The sequence below is a fragment of the Perca flavescens genome, chromosome 15 (assembly GCF_004354835.1).
Source record: "Perca flavescens isolate YP-PL-M2 chromosome 15, PFLA_1.0, whole genome shotgun sequence".
Lineage (NCBI taxonomy): Eukaryota > Metazoa > Chordata > Actinopteri > Perciformes > Percidae > Perca > Perca flavescens.
This window is the reverse complement of record NC_041345.1, coordinates 23,388,197-23,408,481: the sequence shown is the minus strand read 5'-3', so window position 1 is coordinate 23,408,481 and position 20,285 is coordinate 23,388,197. Positions and strand designations below refer to the sequence as shown.

The 20,285-nt window shown below is 40.2% G+C and overlaps 2 protein-coding genes across 3 annotated transcripts; one reads left to right on the top strand and one right to left on the bottom strand.

Moving 5' to 3' along the window:
* The first annotated feature begins 691 nt into the window (after positions 1 to 691).
* LOC114569825 (ras-related protein Rab-35) lies at positions 692 to 9,252 on the top strand. Its single transcript, XM_075447450.1, is given in 8 exon segments — positions 692 to 966; positions 3,114 to 4,055; positions 6,292 to 6,342; positions 7,595 to 7,718; positions 7,831 to 7,955; positions 8,422 to 8,546; positions 9,017 to 9,084; positions 9,086 to 9,252. Coding segments are annotated over 7 exon segments (627 nt in total). The 5' UTR covers positions 692 to 966; positions 3,114 to 4,000; the 3' UTR covers positions 9,165 to 9,252.
* A 2,363-nt stretch (positions 9,253 to 11,615) lies between these two features.
* On the bottom strand, positions 11,616 to 18,608 carry anapc2 (anaphase promoting complex subunit 2). 2 transcript variants are annotated; one of them, XM_028599863.1, is made up of 14 exons: positions 18,185 to 18,608; positions 17,435 to 17,684; positions 17,009 to 17,330; positions 16,519 to 16,651; positions 16,193 to 16,409; positions 15,802 to 15,921; positions 15,563 to 15,680; positions 15,109 to 15,287; positions 14,871 to 15,012; positions 14,336 to 14,411; positions 13,672 to 13,875; positions 12,924 to 13,056; positions 12,330 to 12,571; positions 11,616 to 12,243 (listed from the first exon to the last, which is right to left on the bottom strand). In XM_028599863.1, exons 1-14 carry the CDS (start codon positions 18,293 to 18,295, stop codon positions 12,034 to 12,036), a joined length of 2,457 nt encoding a protein of 818 aa, XP_028455664.1. In that variant the 5' UTR covers positions 18,296 to 18,608; the 3' UTR covers positions 11,616 to 12,033. The 2 variants fall into 2 exon arrangements, with proteins under 2 accessions (XP_028455664.1, XP_028455665.1); XM_028599864.1 differs by lacking the exon at positions 18,185 to 18,608 and adding an exon at positions 17,823 to 17,991.
* Between the last annotated feature and the right edge of the window lie 1,677 nt (positions 18,609 to 20,285).

Below are 20,285 nucleotides of genomic sequence, written 5' to 3'. Positions count from 1 at the left end.
CTTAAAATAGTTGGGGGAGGAGTTAGTTATTGCGCTGCTTTATATCCTGTACAAAGAGGAGTAGATTATTACACAGTTTGGGTTTTATTCTAAAAAAACAGTTTACTCAGCTTTTAAATTGTGAAAGAATGCTTTCCGTGTGAGGGTGAAACGGGCTGTGCACGGAAACATTACTCAATGTTAACTGTGACCAGACACTGGTTTTGGCTGCTCTTGCAATATTGAAACCAGCATGGCGAAATCGCTGTTTAGGTGTGTCTTCACCGATAGTTTCATTTTTCACAAATTTCAGATAGTACTAATTCAGCACTATATTTAAGCATTTTTGGTTAAAGCTCAAGCTGTGATGTAAGTGAAATGACCTGACCTGAATGTTTGTACCTTTTTAGAAAGGTCCTAGACTTAATTAGACATTTTTTGTCACTAATTTGTCAGAGTTGATGTTTGCACTGTCTCTGTGTTTAACATGGGACAGGCTCAATCAGCCCTTTATGACCATAGACTGTAAAACATAGTTTATGACTTATGCGGGCCTAGAAATGCTGACAGTAGTACTTTAGATGAGGATGCACTGCAGGGACAAAAAAAAATCCCATCAAAATTGTGGACACAAAGAATTTCTTGATTAACCACTTTTGTTTCTTTTTAGTTGTGTATCCTGTTCCCTTTTGTTTTGTGTCCTTTTTGAGTAACCTTACATGGACTAAATTATAAAGTAAAAAAAAAAAATCTAGTTGTAGGCCCTGAGTTGGCACACAGCGGTTTTAGGTTTTTCCCACATGACGTGAATGCAGCATCAGATGATGAGAGTGGGTCATCAGCTGCAGACAGTCAGGTGTGGTCGGCGGGGAGACATTCCGACCGAATCGGTGATCTAGCGGACTTCAACGGGACATACACAACGTCAACCGCGGATCTGTAAACATGACCCAGTGACCGTGCACCAAGTACACCTCAATGACCAAAGTAAGTTTATTTTTTATAAATGTCTAGTTTAAAGTTTCTCCGAGGAGTGAGAAGTTTTCTTGGTGTCGGGAATAAGTGGCAGGCCAGGGTCAGGCCCAGAGACCGTCACTCCAGACTGGAAAAAAGAAATCCGGAAGATTTTAAGGTTTCTTAGCTTCTTAGCACATGTTATCCAACACGAATCGCTATTTTCTATGTATTGTCATGGTCTCGTTGCTACTCTAGTTGAAGTAGTTTGCGTGTAAGTACTTAATCCGCTGTTTCCTACCGCTCATGCAATACTACCAACGACGTAACGTAATATTACGTTAGCGAAAATATAAGTGACAATTGAAATAGCTAGTTCAACGTCCACACAAGCCCGCGTTTGTGTTTTTTAATCTGTGCCGAATCGAAGAACGTGTTTTAAGTTTTTTAATACATCCATACAAGTAATTTATAGGCTTAGCGTAGCCTCAATCAATTCATTTTCCGAAAAAAAGGAAATTTTCGTGGGAAGTTTGGCGTAAACGTTGTCTTCAACCTAAAACGTGTCCTACAAGGTGAGCTGTTGGTCTGTGTCACACACAAACCTCGCTTTAACGGCTAAACTCCAACCGGATTAATAAACGTTAGTGTCATTGCAGCTGCTGTTTTACAACATGTATCAATAGTGTCGACCTCCCGTTTAACCAGTGCTGATGTGGATGTCCTTCTGTTTTCTGGTTGACCTGTGGCCACTGAATGATGTTGCCTCGTGTTCGTTAGGATTTTACGCCAAACTACGTACAAAATATTTGAAAAAAAGCATCGGCTCGTCTATGGGCAAGTGCTCGCACCCCATATGAATTAAGACTTTTATTCTCAAACGGTAGCTATGTGTTGTACTTAAATTCGTCTTCTCTAGATTTAGAATTATTGATTAAATTAGACTTTTAGAAAAAAATTAGCTTTAAGTTACTTCACACAGCAGTAGCCTACAAATGCAGTTTGGAATGACTCAACAATATTGTCAATTGTATTGTACAAGGTGTTAACCTGCGCTGATACAGGCCCTACAAATAATTATTAAACTGTTGTATACACTTCCTTCCTCAGTGAAAGTCCCGTTAATAAATAAAGGTAAAAACAAATGCGGCGACTATAGTGTTTAGAAATTTAGAGATAAGATTTATCATTTTTAAAGACAGCTGCAGCCTTTCCTGTTTTCAAGGAAAACTGGCTCACCGTTAGCTAGCCAAACTCCACTGTTTTACTTTCCTATTAAGCTTAGTGCCAGTCATGGGAAGGCAATGATAGCTAGCCTGGACAGTCGGACTGTCCGCGAGGTTTTGTTGTAGCTAACCAGCTAACCCAGCTAAGTTAAAGAATGGTGGTGGATAAAGCAGGATGAGGAAGTTATATTTAGTGACTCAGCTGTTGTTTGAGGAGCAGGGAGGGAGGTAAGGAGGGGCACACACTCTAATCAACAATTAACTGATAATCACAATGGCAATGGTGGAAGAAGTATTCAGATCCTTTACTTTACTAAAAGTACTAATACCATACTGAAAATACTCCACTATACAGTAAGTCCTGCATTCAAAACCTTACTTAAAGTGTCTAATCAGCAAAATGTACCTAAAGTAAAAGTATGTATAGTGCTGCTATGTTCCCTGTCAGTGTTTTCCTATTATATCTGATGTTTCTGGATTAATAATTCTGCTGCATTAATGTGTATGTTGCATTTTACTGCTGTAGATGTTTAAGGTTGTACTAATTTTACCTCCTTTATATACTGTTGGCCAGTTTAATCTATAGCAATGCATCATATTCTATAAACTCATTATGTTTGTTGTGTCTGTCTCCTGTGAGAACCACATACTGTATCTCTAAAAAGTCAACTTTTCATGGTGTCAGAAAAACAGCCGTTTTCAGCTTTGTGATGAAGCATTTTCCACTGGATCCAAGAGGCTTTTTGAAGACTTTACTTATCTCAAGAAAAAGGAGAGTAGAAGTATAAGGTTACATAAAATACTCAATTACAAATGTGAGGTACTTTTACTAAAGTAGGCTACAACACATATGTAAATGTACTTAGTTACAGTCCACCACTGCACAGTGGTTATGATGCACTGCTGATTGATGTGTTTTCCTTTTAACATCTGATTATTTTTCTCTTTCTTTAGCACCTTTTTTAACCTGGGCTGAACAAAGAAGCTAGAGCCCTCCATCTGTAATGATACAGGGAACAGTTGACTTTTCACCTATCAACCAGAGGAACTGGGAACAGGAAGTGAAATTTAAAGGATCATCTTAAAGGAACCTCAGCAGATGTAACCACTACCGAAATGCAGTGAAAAAAAAGAACGTCTCAGTTTTTTGCTTCTTTTTAAAAAAGGAGATGGAGTTAATGAATGAATAGTGGAGGAGTTCAGGACAATAAGTGGATTCATGATCAGTTGTTAAGTCACCTGTCCATTTGGCTGTCTGAGCAATAACCACAAAATGCCAAATCCCTGTAATCATAGAAAGTGTGGCTTTCAGTGTTTTTAAACGAATAGACCTCTGTGAAGACGTTACATTCAATGTGGGACTTCATCCAAAGGAAAAAGAAGGGAGTGTCCACACTTCACTGACAGAACTGTGAATGTAAAAAATCAGTGCGTATAAAAACCGATGAGTTGTCACAAGTTGGAAATCCCCTGCTGGAGTGTCGGTGGGTGTGACTGGAACTAAGGTGGAACCACGTGGCTGCTATCAGCCGTCAAGCATGAACCATACATACAGAGCTCTTCAGAAACGGTCTGTTTTCTTCTGGCTGCTGTGGTTTCACTGTGAATCCAAACTGAATGATGTGAACTTCTGAACTGAAACTCAAAGGATAAACCAAAAAAAATTCGACTGGAATGTCCTCTTGTTGGCACAGGAATGCCTGTGATTTTTGGACAAACTCTTGTGCTACTCTGAGCTCGTAGCATTGGGAGGTGAAAATCAAAAGCACTGGGGAGATCAGGAATATCACCTCCTCCTATGAAACTGATTTTACTTGGAAATACATTAAGAGGCCTTCCAAATGGCGGGAAAGGACTACAATCATCTCTTCAAACTGCTCATCATTGGAGACTCCAGTTAGTGCATTTTATTAAATTAATTTAAGACTTCATCTGAAGTCAAAGCATGTTGTTTCAAGAGTCCCAGAAGTGACAAATGGCATTAATATGCCGCCCTGCAAGTGAATACATGAATTCAGTGGTTCCCAAAGGTTTTCTGTAATGCACAGGAAGCCCAAAAATGAATGCCCTTTTTATATGCTGGTAACACAATACTTGGGAAACTAGTAACAAAAGAAGCAAATTAGATTATGCACTCAAGAACATGAGCTATGTGTTTATTTTTAAGCATTCTTCTCATTAGTTTGTGGGAAAATGAAAAATATAAGTTAAATAACGCTTAAACCGGCAGTTTCTTTACACACAGAAGAAATATATCATAACTTTTTTCAGATCATATATTTTGACTTGTTATAGTAGGAAGTGCACAGGTTTCACTTGTGTTTGACAAGTCAAAATGGTTTATTTAACTTTAGTGTCACTCCTGCTAGTCATGCACACTGCTAAGGCTCTGCGCTATATATATATATATATATATATATATATATATATATATATATATATATATATATATATATATATTTTTTATTTTATTTTTTTTCCGATACTCCTGTAACCCGTGTGTGCGTGTTTTCTTCTGATTTTCAAATTTGAGAATAATATATCCCGTATGATACTATTACTGATAGGGGGGGTTTTGATAAAGAAAGTTTAAAAAAAATCCATCTATCTTAACGTGTTTGTGTATATGTTTCCCTCACTAATCTAGTCAATGTTGCAGGATATAATAGAAGAGCTGAGTTGATATGAGGTACGTCAGCCAAATCTAGGTTTATTACAATGTGCAATAGCTTTCTGAAACTCACAAACCGTCTGACTCTGTGAACGTTATTATAAAGAAATGCCCCGCAGAGGTTCAGACCAGTTTCAAGCCACCTCCTGGTTCACTGTCAAAACAAAGCCGTGAACCGCTTCAAATTGCGTCAGCTGCGTGTTTGTTTTAATAACAATAAGCAAGTTTCAAACTGCAAAAGCTACACACTCTTCCGCGTTGTTCAAACACACACTACTGTTGTCCACATCTGGGGTTGGGGTTTTTTTTTTTTTTTAGATGTAATCAATTTTGACTTTTATACTGATACTTAATGAATTCTAGCTCTGATTCTTGTTGTTAGTCGAGTATATAAAGTCACAAAACATCTGATTATTTTGGAACGCTGGCCGTTTGTTCTTACATGACTTTGGTGTTCCAGCATTAGCTGATTCTGTGACGTTATAAATACGATTGGGGAACATATCAGCATCATTAGGGTTTTACATTTCTTTATTGGAACAATTTTGTGAAGTTTCTTTGAAGGATATTTCCTGAAATGTTTCCCTATAATTCCCGGTTTCAGTAAGGGAGGATTTTTATCATTAGAAAAAACAACAGCTACATCTGTACGTTTTTTTTGCCTGTTAACAGCGTTCAGTGTCATTTGTGGACAGGTAGTCGGACGGTTACAGGGTTCAGTTTCTGATAACGGTTCCCACAAGCTTTGTCTGTGATGGGGCTTAACTGGGCTCGTTTTTAACAAACCATTATTAACCGCTATTTATTGATGTATTCAAAAATACTTTGACTCATCAGGCAGCCTGTTAGTGGCGTTTGTTGCTTTTGGGACTCCATAGTAATGTGGAACTAATGATCAATGTTGTGTTTTAATTCAATGTAATTTTGATACTCTGACACCATTAAGTTATTACTTTTTGTTGCATTGAAGATGCGTTTTCCTCTTTACCTGCATACATTCAGCAATTGCAAGACGTTTTAGACTTATTTTCTTCTTTGGTTATATATATATTGCATTGGATTATAATGAATACCTTGTAGTGACACTTTTGTTTTTGAAGGTTAAATATTGTGATAGTTGTGGGTTATACTGTACTGTATGTTTCCCGGCCTGCTGCTGCTTTGTTCTGATTTGTCATTTTTCTTTTGAACAAATTCTCACTGGTTCTCTCGGGGAAGGTTTCAGCAGATTATTTAGGCAGGATTTTTTTTCAAGGATTGTTGTCTCTTTTTAATCACACACTTCAAGCTCATTTGTCTCCAGTATAGAGTTCAACCTTTGCTCGTATTTCTCGCTTTGTTTCACTTTCCTTATCCTGGAAACCTAGGTATGACTGGCTTGTCTGTTCCTGTTTGGGAACATTTAATTCCTCAGAGTAAGTTACTTGCTAATCTTTTCCTGCTGATCTTTTTGTCTCTCAGGTGTCGGCAAAAGCAGTCTTCTGCTCCGCTTTGCAGACAACTCCTTCTCTGGTGAGTTACCACAGTTTGCTGCAAGTCAAATCACAGTAAACGCCTCCATATTTATTAATAGAAAATCAGTCCTAACTGGAAAAAAATCCCCGGAGTAACACACTGTAGGCTCTCACTTAGGCTCTTCTTTTAGGCAGAGAAGTAAAAGCATTTTAATCAAGTCAAGTCATCTTATCTGGGTAAGCAGAGCTGCCCTAACATGTCAGGAGCTCCAGAGGAAGGCAACGTTTTGGACAACATGCAGACATTTTGGTGGAAGGGTGGACATATACTGTAGAACCTTTTGATTAAGAATGACTTCCTCAAACATATTGATTGAATTTAAATATCTGTCATACAAAGCTATTCCCATTTGGCAGAAAACACATTAATTGCAATCTCCATGTAAAGGCTCTGCATACCACGCAGTTTTTTTGCCTCATTAGACTGGGCTCTAGTTGAAGGTGAGTGGAGCTACACTGGGAGTTTGTAAGGTGTGACTAAACTAATAGGAGTGAGGCAGATGTCAGGCAGATTTACAGTTGAAAATTGGCTGCCTGGCTAACACTGGCACATTTACAGAAATGTTGATTGTGTGTTGTCCTTTTTCTAAATAAATAAAAGAAAAAGAATCAGAGTGCACACACTAACAGTCCTGACAACATCTGTATAGATGGGGCATGACTGAAGGAGCCTTAATGGGCAACAAGGGCATGCTGCTACATTAGCAGGAGTCCCCTTAAAGTTATTTCATTTTTGCACCCACCAACGTTTTTTAACAATTAATGAAAAAAAAGGGGGGGCGGGCGTCTGGATAGCTCAGTTGGTAGAGCGGGTTCTCATGTATAGAGGTTTACTCCTCGACGCAGCTGCCCCAGGTTCGATTCCGGCCTACGGCCCTTTGCTGCATGTCATATCCCCCCCTCTCTCCCCTCTCATGTCTTCAGCTGCCCTGTAGAATAAAGGCCTAAAATGCCCAAAAAAATAAAATAAAAAAGGGTGTTTCACAAATTGTTAACTTCCTGGAGCCATTACGGTCATGAATATAATTGCACCTAACCTAGATAATTTGATAGCATAATATCAACCTATGCAATTGATTATGGATGCACAATCTTTGCTGTGGCAATGTACTAAATTTTTGGAGGAAAAAGAATGTTCTGCTGATACTGAAGTGAATGTTTAGCATATTAACGTTGCACACAAATGCAGTACAGGGGAGTCTGTGTTGTCTTGTTATTCTGACTTTTGATGGTCCGCTGGTCTCCTGCAGGCAGCTACATCACCACCATCGGTGTCGACTTTAAGATCCGAACAGTGGACATCGATGGAGAGCGGGTTAAGCTGCAAATCTGGGACACAGCGGGCCAGGAGAGATTCAGAACCATCACATCAACGTAATCATCCACAGGCCCAAACTGGTTTTATGTTCAGGAATTTTCCTCACTTTCATTTTAGCCTGGCGGTGTATGGCTATTTTTTAATTTTTTTCAATCTTTCTTTGTCCAGGTACTACAGAAACACCCACGGGGTCATTATTGTTTACGACGTGACAAATCCAGAGTCGTTTGTGAATGTTAAGAGGTGGTTAAATGAAATATCCCAGAACTGTGACAACGTCTGCAAGATTCTAGGTGAGTCAGCCGTATTAATGCGAGTTTCGTATTTTCATGTTATTTGCATGCTGGAGTGTTGTTAAAACATTCAGACCGACATGTATTGGTTGGACAGTCTCATTGCTTGCTCAAGTGCTGCCTAGGTAGCAGGGACTTTTTACGACCCACTGTGGTTAAAATAAAAAAAGGTCTGTGCAAAAGTTCCTGCTAATGAAAAGGCTGTGTTCTGTAAATGTCTAAACTGTGCGATTTTAAAAACAAATGAATGAAGTTCAGCCTGGTTATTTTAATCAAAGAAACACTATTACACCCAAGTATAAAAGTGTGACACTTAAGGAGTTTTAACACTTAAGGAGTGGCGGTCTAAACAGTTAGTATAGTTGGTGTAGTCTTTTCATGCACTTTGATTATAAACAATAAAACGGTCAGATTGTACCAGCCTGAAAGAGTAGAAATAAAAATAACTTTTCCTGCTCACTCTCAGTGGGAAACAAAAATGACGACCCTGCCAGGAAACAGGTGGATACCCAGGATGCTGTGCGTTTTGGGGAGTCAATGGGGGTTCGGGTGTTCGAAACCAGTGCCAAAGAGAACGTAAACGTAGAAGAGGTAAGTGTAATATAATTTCATATAAAATTCCCTTTAGGTTGTATCTGAGATTTCTTATATGCGTTTGGCATTCTTTTCCCCTGGTAATGTTACTAAAGCATATTTGCATGTGTTGATTCATGTTTCCTTTTGTACAATTTTAGGGCTGCAATTAATTATTATATTACAGAATAATCTGCAGATTATTTTTATATTAGTGAAAATGCCCTTCACATTTGGGTTTGGATTGCTTGTTTCGTTCAGCCAACAGTCCAAAACCCAAACTGTTAACTTTTCTTTTATATAAAAAAGCAAACCGCAAATATTCACATTTGAGATTAAATGTTTGGGAATTTAACCTTAAAGAATTACTGAAACATAGTTTAGTTGCAGATGAATGCTCTGTCAATTGACTTATCGATTAATCCACTAGCTGTTGCAACATTTTCCAAAAGCTCTGAACACTCAGTGTGATTTGTTGCTTTGCTCAGATGTTCATGGCCTTCACTCACATGGTGCTCCGGGCCAAGAAGCAGAGCCAGAACAGAGCCGAGAGGGACGAGGCGGGAGAAGGACACCGTCAACATCAACGCCCACAGAGACCGAGACCGCAGGAAGAGGGGAAAGAAATGCTGCTGAGCCCCAGACAGACTACACAGCCACATAGCGCTCATCGCTTACACAAGAAGCATTCAAACAAGATTGGGAAAACGTGCCTTAGGAGAAAAGTGTTCTGTGTTTCAAACTGCAGATGCAAGTGTTTGAAACTGTCCTGCGCTATTCACTACGCCAAGTTACCAACCAACAGGCGGCAGCTAGTTCTGCCTTACTGCTGGTTGTGAATGGAACTGAGGCAGAGGAATTTACAGTCTGTCAGCACTGACTGCATGTAGCAGCTGGGAGGTTACATGAGTTAAAGGATCATTCTGGTGTTTTAGAATTTTTAGCCCATTTACCACGAATCACATTTAAAGCATTCTGTAGTGTTTTCAAATTTTTGTTCTGCTGGCAGTAGGGCCTGATGATGGAGAGGTTGGTCAGTGAGTCATCTCTGCTACTAACTGCCCAGATTACTATAAAGATTGCTGTTGAAAATGCTTCCCATAAATCCATAATATTTTCCGTATCCCTTGGCCTTTTCATTAGTGCCAATCATCATTCAAATTTCTATTGAAACAAAAACATCAGACAGGTGCCATGACACTAAGAGCGTATTCACAAACATTTTTGATTTTAATTAATCTTTTAGCCCAACTACCTATTGTGGTTCCAAGAATAACTAAATTACTGTTTGTTACAGGACTGCAACTAATGACTCTTTTCTTCATCTATTAACCAGCTGATTACAATCCATCACAAAACATGATAATAAAAAGTGAAGAGTCTGCACTACATTTCCACAAAGGAATAACATAACTAAGAGTCAGAGCATTCATGATGTAAACTAACTCAATTATTTTTCAAGTCTCTGCAAATTGATTTTAATATTGTGATGTAAACGAGACAAAGAACAAGAAAACTGCTGCCTGTACAGTTGATTAAAAACACAACAATCTGTTTTGAAATGTAGAACTGTATGTGATCGTGGGGAATGAGCTAGAACATACAGAAACTCTGGTACGGTCCTTTAACTTTGCACTAATGAACCACTGTTATGTGCTGATGTTTTAGTTGTTTTTTCTTAATACAGTAAACTTAATTTACCACTGAAAGGGAACTCGTTGCCATTGTTACTAAATTGTAACCTTGACACACTAACAGGTGTGAGGAGTGCACTCAAATGTCTGTATACCTTATTTCAGCTCAAATGAGGCCAGTAATAATCCAAGACTACAGTATGTGTGTAACCTCAACAAATTACAAGCCCAAAATGTTTAAGTCATTGGTATGTTTTTAAATATAAATCTGTTGCCTAGCAAATGTGTCGAAATAAAGCAATAAATCCAGAGTTACTGTTTGTATCACAATATATCCTCCTACAGGCCAGTGCTTCAGGTGGAATCATAATTCCAAGGTTTACCTATGAAGAGTATCAACCTGTTCCCAAAATAAAAAAAAATAAGAGCACCAAAAAGCAGCTGAAGCTGCCTATTTAAACCAATTCAAAATTCAACACCTACCTTAGATTCTCCTGTAAGTTATCTAAAAAATGTACATGCAATGTACATTTTATCTACATAATGCACTGAGTGAGTTTAACCCTTTTTCTTCAATGCTTCACCATCAACTCAAATGGTTTTCACTGGAATTTAAAATATGAACACCTCTGATTGGTCAGTGTTTCCGGGTCTTACCGTAAAGAAGCCCCGGCAGCTCGTTTAAAGGCACAGTTTCCAAATACGGGCTGTTTCTGTGGATTGAGCGTTTTGATACTTTTACAGTATTAATATAGCATCTTGACCTGCTTTGTAATCAAAAAATACAATTTACTTCACTTTTGGCAACATGGGACCTTTAAACTAACTTGAACTCATATCACCAGAAAATAGTCCTGATGACTCGTATGTCTCACAAAAGATAAAGGATTTTCTGTTTGGCTTTGGAGACTTTTAAATGACTTCATACCGATAGAGGTAAAAGTAGCAATACCTCTGCAGAAATACTTTGTTACATGTAAAAGGAAAAAAAACTGTGGTGGAAATTAACAAAGTACAATTACTCAAGTACTGTACTTAAGTACAATTTTGAGGTGCTTTAGTATTTCCATTTTATGCTACTTTACTTCTACTCCACTACATCTCAGAGGTAAATATTGTATTTTTAACTGCACTACATTTATTTGATACCTTTATTTACTAGTTACTTTACATATTCAGATTATTAATACAAAATTGGGTAAAAAACAAAACTCTGTAAACTGTGGCTTAGGAGATAAGTGTGTGTTTCTAACTGCAGATAGTCCATTCAGTGTAACAGCTGAAGGTCACTGCTGGAAACTTCTGAAATGAAATGGAAATATCGATTTATAAGTAATGCATGTCCCTGGTTGACTCAGTTCAGACGAACATAGGAGACATTTAAGAGCTTTTATACTTATAATACATTAGTAATATATGTCTGTGTTCAACACCAATAACTTCACAACTGTGGTTGCAGCATCAAAACTGTCTGCACTGATGCTAAAGGGGGTGGAAGTGCTTTTATTTTGAAAAAAACAAACCTTTAGAGGACTAACCCTCATAAAATTATGCTGCATTCATATCAAGAAAATCCAGTTTGACATGCTGGTGGAAATTTTGTTGGATTACTTTGAAAGTGAAGAACTTCCCCTTCTTTCAGCTACTGATACTTACTTGTGGGTTGATGTCAGAATTGATCTGAAAAACAGGGTCTGTCTGCAGAACAAACAGGAATTTACTGATAGCTGCAATTAGAAGTTTAAGTAGTATTCCTTTCCTAAAGCTGAGGAGAAAAATATTGTCCTATATATTTCTCACAGCACCTGAATGCAGCGTCACACTTGAGCAGTTTTTTTTTCTCCTTGTTTTCGCTCTCATGCTCCTCTTCATCAGTTGGATTTGGGGAGTCTGTAGACACCTGCAGAGACCATCAGCTGATGCTCCCTGACCTTCCTCTGCAGGAAGGCCTCCAGCTCGTTGACGTCCATCTCTGTGACGACGGGTCCCGTGGCAACGAACATCCGGAGCATAGAGTGGATGCGGTCCAGCGTCATGCTGTCCAGGTTGGTCAGCATGGCCTGGATGTAGGCCCAGAACAACTACAGAGACAGAACGAGCGTTTTAAGATGCGTCTTCAGGTACTCATAGTTATCTTTTGTGTGTGTGTGTGTGCGTGTGTAAGCACCTGCAGCTTCTCCTCCCTCTGCTCAGACTGGGTGGTTGTGTTGGAGTCCCTTTCCTCGTCGCTGTCGATCAGCATCACGCCTCTCTCCATCTTCTCTTTGGACGAGCCCGTCTCCACCACGTAATAGCGGCCTCCCGCCTCCTCCCTCAGCACGCCGTGCTGCTGCCACAGAGCCAGCTTCCTGTGCACCAGCTCCTTCGGGGCACCCAGCTTCACGCTTAGCTCCTCCAGCGTCCAAGAACCTTGTGGATGACAAATAGGCAACCAGTCCGTTTAAAAAAAAAAAAAAAAAAAAAAAAAAAAAAAGGTGAGGTGAGGTGGAATGTTTTTGAATGTAACTATTTAAATTATCCTGATTTCTGGTTGTAATTTCATTTTGTAAATTCAGCAAAGTTTAAGAAATAGTAACTTGTGTTTATTCTGGAAGAGTAGTTAATATCAGCCACAAGATGATTACATGAGCTCTCATGGAAAACACCTGACCAGATCCTAATTCACCACATTTCTGATGCACCGACAAAATATAATAAATCCATTAACTACAGAGGTAAACAAACCAAGACATGAAATAAGTTTTAAAATGAAAGATGGTACTTTTCTCCTGGAAGTGCAGGATGATGGCAGCGTGGATGGGGGAGACAGTGAGGTTGGTGAGGGTGCGGTCCTCCAGCTCCAGGTCCAGAGTGACTGAGCCCAGGTGAGGCTTCCAGCTCAGCGTCCTCATGGCCTGAAACACAGAGGACAAGTTTCAATATAGACCAGCACAGCGATGGGTATGTTGTGGTGTCTAAAATAATTATACATGATGTACTGATTGCTAAACTAGTCTCACACACACACAAAAAAAAGCTCATGACAGAAAGAGAGATAACTGCAAGCATGACACGGTGAGAGCAAGTCAAATTGCTTTTTTACGTTTTTGTAGTGGTGTGTACAAGAACAAGTCATGAGCTGCTGTGGTCTGTGGTGTCTCAGAATCTAATCCTGAGGAAGCTATTAGCAAACATGGAGGTTGAACATTGTACGATGTGTAATGCAAGTTGTTTCTAGCATTTAAAATGTTGCTGTTTAGCAGCCAACTCAACCTCAGCTGTCGGTGAAGGTTTTCAAAAGAGCCCCTGTGTAAAAAATGCATTTCCATATGATGATTATCCCTAAGACAAAAAATAAATCAGCCGCATCAAGTTTCATGTCTGAACTTTACCAGTTGATTTTCAGATTGTATAAAAGTAATGAAAAAGAAAGGAACTAAGAAGTGGTGATACGCTTATAAAAATTTAAAACATGCAGAACCACCCTGGTGTAACAAACAGAACAGCCAATGGCGGCAGGTGAACTCCACCTTGAGTTTCTCGTAGCGGTGTGTGTAGGCCTCCATGGCCTGGCAGATGAGCGGAGGGAGCTCCAGCTTCTCCTCCTTTAGCGAAGGCCAGAACTCAGAGGACAGGATGATGGAGGACAGGGACAGAGACGGCTGCTCCTCCTCGCTCAGCCTCGATTCCTCCTCGCGGATGTTACTGTTGATCCTCCGAGAGTCCGCCATGTCCTGGACACAAGACAGAAGGAAGGGATGTGTGACGTCAGCTAGGGCTGACAATTTTTTATTATTGATTAGTCTAGCTGCTATCATTTAGATTAATCTATTAATTGTGGGGTCTGTAAAATGTCTAGAGCCAGAGGTAAAAAAAATAAATAAAAAACTATGCCAATTTACTGTAACTCAACAAATCATTTCAGCTACTTTTTACTTTATTTAACTTACGTGTCTACTTAAACATCCATTAATATGTATTGGGACTTTTCTTTAGGACAGGGTATGGAAACTACAATCTATAACTAGACTGACTTAAATTCTCCACGGATTCCCAGGAGGATATAAAAAAACTAAGCAAATATCTGTTGCATATGTCAACAGTATCATCTCATGTTATAAAGTGCACACTGGACTGTTTAAAAAGGGGACTACACTGCATTAAATCAAACATTGTGTCAGGCAGCGTGTTTACCTTCAGCATGACCTCGCAGTAATGCATGTGAGACTCCCCAAACCTGAGCTTCAGCAGCTCCACGTTACGAATTTCCCTGCAAACACACAAAACAGGACAAGACTATATAAAGAGCCGCACATGTTGACATTTTGGCCATAGCCCAATCGGAAACAAAAAAAACCTCCACAAAAGTGAATTGATTTAAATTTGTAAATTTTTCCAACAAAGTCTATGAAGCGCCCCCCGCCATTATGCTGGTTCCTGTCATATTTGAGTTCTCGTAATTATCCGTTTCCAACTTGTAAATAACATACAAGTTATCATTTTGTAGTACGTTGTGTCTAGGTTTATTTAATTTTTTTTAAGCTGCTTTTGTTTTGTGGTGGTCTGGTCTGGTGGGATGATTGATGATGGGTAGGATTTCGTCCGTTTTGTATATATGTGGGACAGCAGAATATACTAAGGCATTTCTGTACTTAATTTGATTATTTGTATGGGGAGAAAAAGACGAGAAACCTGACCCTTTAGTCAAAGTGTGCTTGTTCAGTTGTACCTGGCAGTGTTGTAGTTGAGTTGGTGCAGCAGTCTGTCGGCCAGCACGGCCCTGTATTCGTCTATGAAGATGTCCTTACTGCCGTAGATACTAACCAGCAAGCTGATGATGTCTGATGACCTACGTTTCGAGCCCATCTTATCTGAAAAGTTTTTTTTGTTTAGTTTTTTTTGACTCAGTAAAATCCAGTGGACGATGAATACATGCAGCAGAAATAACAAAGAATGCGTTTACTGACCGGGGACGGCGTCGGTCGGGTCTGGAGTCCAGTCCTCTGGGTCGTTGCCTTCTTCATCACTGTCCTGCATCTCCAGAGTCACCGGGTCCCCTCTGGACAGCTCGGAGGCCAAATCCGTGCAGCCCTCAGCGTCTCCAGTCAGACCGGCCACGATCTGCCTCACCGTGTCCTCCCGGGTCCTTAAACACGCAACAGAAGATTCAACTAAACTCAACCGTAATGATTAGAAAAGTAGCAGCTTCCTTATTTTATCTGTTTGTTTTAATCGGCTCAAAAGTTTTATGCCGGGTTAAAAGAGTGCTCTCTATAAATAAAGTTTGTTACCAAAGCAGAGCACAAAGATCAGGGAGAGATTAAAGATATCAGCCAGGAACAATTTAACTTCATGTGAAGCACGCTTATAGAAATGACAACGGACAATTGAATCTCCTGTTTAAAATAATAATCGACTCACCTGAGGTACTTGCGGATTGGTTGGCAGGCAACCTGCAGGATGACCATGGATGGGTCAAGCTCTCGGAGAGCCTTGATGGCCGAGATGTAAACCGTGAGGATGTCCGATGTGTGAACTCCTAAGAACGGATGGTACGACAAAGACAGGACAATCAAAACTCAATTTAAAAGTATCTCCTTCTGCTGCTGTTCTAACTAAAGAAATACTGTACGATACTTTCGTTCCAGCAGCCAACTCACCCGGGTGCAGCAGACGGCTCTCAAAAGCAGATTTTAATGAGGTGAGGAGCTGCTGTCGCTGGTTGGTTCTTTCCAGACAAAACTTCAGATCTTCAATGGCTGCTTTAGATTCTGGGAAATCTGAAGAAGAGATGGGGAACACGAAAATAAGCACAATAAGTAGGATGTGGGATGAAAAAGTTGAAAATTAAAACATTTCTGCTTCTAACTAAACTACATTTCAGAGACCAGCAGGTTCATTTAATCATAATAATAAGTCCAGGATGTATTTAGCCTAGCTTAGCACAAAGACTGGAAGGGGGACTGCTAGCCCAGCATCGTCAAAGGCGAACCTCCGAGACATGCTGGGACACTTTAAAATATCACAATAAAACACCGTTCTCTCTCTCACCTCTGATTATACTGAAGAGCTCCTCGATCCTCATGTTGACGTAGATCCTGCAGAAGAACTGGTGCATGTGGCATCTCCACTGCTTCAGGACAGAGCTGCCAGGCTGCCCGGCCTGGATGCTGGGAACACTGGGAACACTGGGAACAGGTACCACACCTTCTCTGTCCACCTCGCTCGCAAACACTTTACTCAGCCAGCCTAGCACCAGCTCCAGCCACTGCTCACACAAAACATATTCAAAATGAAGGCAACTTAAAAAGCAAACCGCTGATGAGGTGTTTATCCAGACCAGACTTAACGTCAACATTCACAGGTCCATGTTTTACCTTCTGGAACTCCAGCAGGAAGGAGCGCTCGTATTCGCCCCTGCAGTGCTGCTCCATTCGCTGCTCGATGAGCTTGTGGAGGATGGAGGTGACGGCCTCGGAGCTGACCCACTCCAGCAGCTGCAGTTTGGAACTACAACCACATCAAATAAATCAACCACTCATGCTCATAAGAAGCACATAACACATACGTGACATGCATAGTGTCCTTTTGTGTTAACCTGGTTAATACCCTCCATAAAAAAAAAAAAAAAAAAAAAAAGGTATTTTGTTATTATTTCTTTAAGTATAAAGCTGATGTATATTCTGTATGTTTAATCTTCTCTCAAACCAACAAATCATTTCACCCACTGTCAACACTAAAGTGTTGATTAGTGCAGCAGAGGGTATTGACAAAACAGTATTCCTACATAACATTAGAAATATTAGAAAAGCTATGAATGATGTGTGCATTGGAAACGGTCAGCAGTGTGTTATCTGTCCCCCTCACAGTATGTGGCTGAGCTCCTGCAGCTGCTCCAGGGCCTCCTTACACCAGCACTGCTGTGTTGGGACCCCGCAGCCTGAACAGACCCCTCGCTCGGGGCCGTCTGAAACCTCGGCCCCGTCCTCGGCCTGCCCCTCCTGGTTCATATAGACGGAGAAGGTCCTGCTGTAAAACTCCAGCACTCGCTCCTGGAGAACAGGCGAGGGGGAGAAGAGGAGGAGGGCCCTGATGATGGTAAAGGCCCGCTCCTGGAGGCCCCCAGGTCCCGGGCCACAGAGACTGGCGCGGCCCTCGTCCTGCCACGTCCCCAGCCTCTCCAAACCACCTAGGAGGAGGAGGAAGAAGAAGAAGGGATGTTTGAATAATGTTGCTGCCCTGATATAAATCAGTACTGAACTTATCGACTGCATAAGATGTATTTCTACTTGCCAAGGAAAGGTTCCAGTCGGCCTAATAGAGTCCGAAAGGCAGTGAGGAGAACCCAGGCCCTGCCTCTCTCCTCCAGCTCATTCTCCGGCTGTTTCAGTCCGGACCAGAACTCGGGAACCACAATAGAGGACAGACGCAACTGCAAAGTCTCCAGCAGCCAGCCGCCCAGCAGCCGGCCCAGACCCTGACTACACAGCAGGGCCAACGAGTCTGAGAGGCTCTGCTCTGTCACCGAGCAGCCAGGAGACACCTAAGAAAATAGACCAAGATAAGTCAGTACAGTCACTACAGGGCTGTAGTGTGTCTGTGTAATCTGTCCATGCTAATCTCAAATGAAAAACTAGACACTGGACACTTTTCAAGGTGTGCCTGCCAGGGATAGAGCCACCTGCATCACGACTTCAACTCAAGACCTGATCCTGAATCAGAGTAAACTGTCCTTGGTTTTGGTCGTTTTTTTTTGTGCACGGAGACGCAGGCAAACAGCTGGTAACGTTAAAAAAAAGACCCAACAGGAAGACAAAGACAGGCAAATAAAGAGAAAGGCAAAGGCAGCGTTACACGTACATGCCGAATTCATGTGAATACTTCCTACTAATTAGTGAACTGTCCTACGTCACGTCCCACCGGGTATGGGCCATAGCTACAAGCAAGTAGTCATTCAATCATGAAATATTTGAATGCAGTCCGGTGGCGACTTGGGGTTCCCTTCATGTTCGCTACGTGAGTCCAGTGATGAAGCCCACTCACCAAAGCTGAAGTGACAGTTTCCCAAGCATCAGCAACCCCTTGTTGTGGTGCGGATCCCGAAATCTCGGCTGAGTCTGATTCCATCCCAATTTCCTCCATGTTCGTGGACATTCTTCAGAAACAACGAACTAGCTAGCTAGTGTGAGTATAACATTTCAACTTTGGATTTGTTTTGTCATGCTATCACGTCGCACGCGTCTGTGCACAAGTACGCATTATGTCTTAGATGTATATATATATATTTTTGTATTAATCTATAAAAACAATGATGCTATTAACATGCTATTAACTTCTTTTATGAATTTGAAATAACGTTATTCGTTTATGATTGCTGCTTGCATATCGCGGGTTTACTTCTTCGTTGTGGTCTTCTTCTTCGTTTTCTTGGAAAGAGTTTCCGGCAAACCGTATGCCAAAACGCTTAACGTTGCCCCCTATCGTTAAAAACCCGCATCGGTGGTTTCCGTTCCTCACTGGTGTTAATAGTTTTATTTTGAAGGTTGACATTGTATATTGTTATCTGTCATAACACTAGTGAGCTTGACAACTGACCTGAGTGTATTTACAATCATGAACGTTTACCGCTACCCAGTGGTCACAGTGAGGAACTGCAACACTCAATTTAATTTTGTGGCTTTACGGTCCGTGTACTTGGCGGCCAACGGATTTTCGTTTTGAAAGGAAAAAAAAAAAAAACGAGAAACGGCCAGTTTCCCAATTACCATTAGTAAATAGGAAAACAAAAAACGGAAAACAACACATTATTCGTTTTTTGTTTTGATATTAAAAAACGGAAAACGAAAAACTATCTCGTTATCCGATTGTCTTTGATGTGTTTGTAGATGGAACTCGGAAATTAAATTGTGTGTATAAATCTTATTCCTCATTCATTTTTTTCGTGACCCGGAAGCGATCGTAAGTAGTAAGCGGCTGCATACCCGGAAATCATTTGGACATCAATGAGACCATGGACAGTTAGAATGATACGGACGTAGACATGTTTTTAGACGAATATGCTAGTTTTATATTAGAAAACCGAAAGAATGGGATGTCTTGTGGGGATATAGCAGCTGCGTTGGGTTCACAGTTTGGAACGATACGGGGGTTTTCTGAGTGGAGTGTGCGGAGGTGGTGTGCTCAGCAGGGACTTGTGGTGAAACACAAGTTGACTTTTATTATGAAGTGGTCACAGGAGATTAGCGCTGACTGCTCTCATTCATCAAAAATGAGTCTACACAACAAGATTACCATCATAGTCTAATAATAATAATAATAATAATGAAGCGAAAACATTTTCAAAACTTCTCATTTTCACATAAAAGTCTCTAACGTTGTTTTGCGACATTGCTTTGGCAAAGTATCTGTCAAACAAACTAAAATCGAAACAATGATATGGCTTTCCCTTATCAAATCGCAAAAGACTCCAATTTAATACAACAATATCTGTCAAACAAACAGGCCTATAATAAGTAGGCTATAAATAAGATATAAAATCAATATAAATGTGATTTTTGGAGGTTAAAAAAGTAACTAAGTAACATACTCAGTTCATTTTAAATTAACTACTTTTACTAGTAATTTTACTTTTTTTTTTACTTAAGGGAAAGCCATATCATGGTTTCGATTTTAGTTTGTTTGACAGATAGCCTACATTACATTGCCAAAGCAATGGCGCAAAACAACGTGTTTTCGCTTCATTATTATTATTATTATTATTATTAGACTATGACGGTTATCTTGTTGTGTAGACTCATTTTTGATGAATGAGAGCGGTCAGCGCTAATCTCCTGTGACCACTTCATAATAAAAGTCAACTTGTGTTTCGCCACAAGTCCCTGCTGAGCAGAAACGAGATCGTTTTTTGTTTTCCTATTTACTAATGGTAATTGGGAAACTGGCCGTTTTTCGTTTTTGTTTTTTTCCTTTCAAAACAAAAATCCGTTGGCCGCCAAGTACACGGACCCTTTACACTGTATTACTGTTAGTTAAAACGTTATTGACATCAACATGTACACATCAGTATTATTGTGAGTATTACAAACACAATGATAGCATCCATATTTGTCATAATTGTATTAATAACGAGTTGTTTCAATAGTTT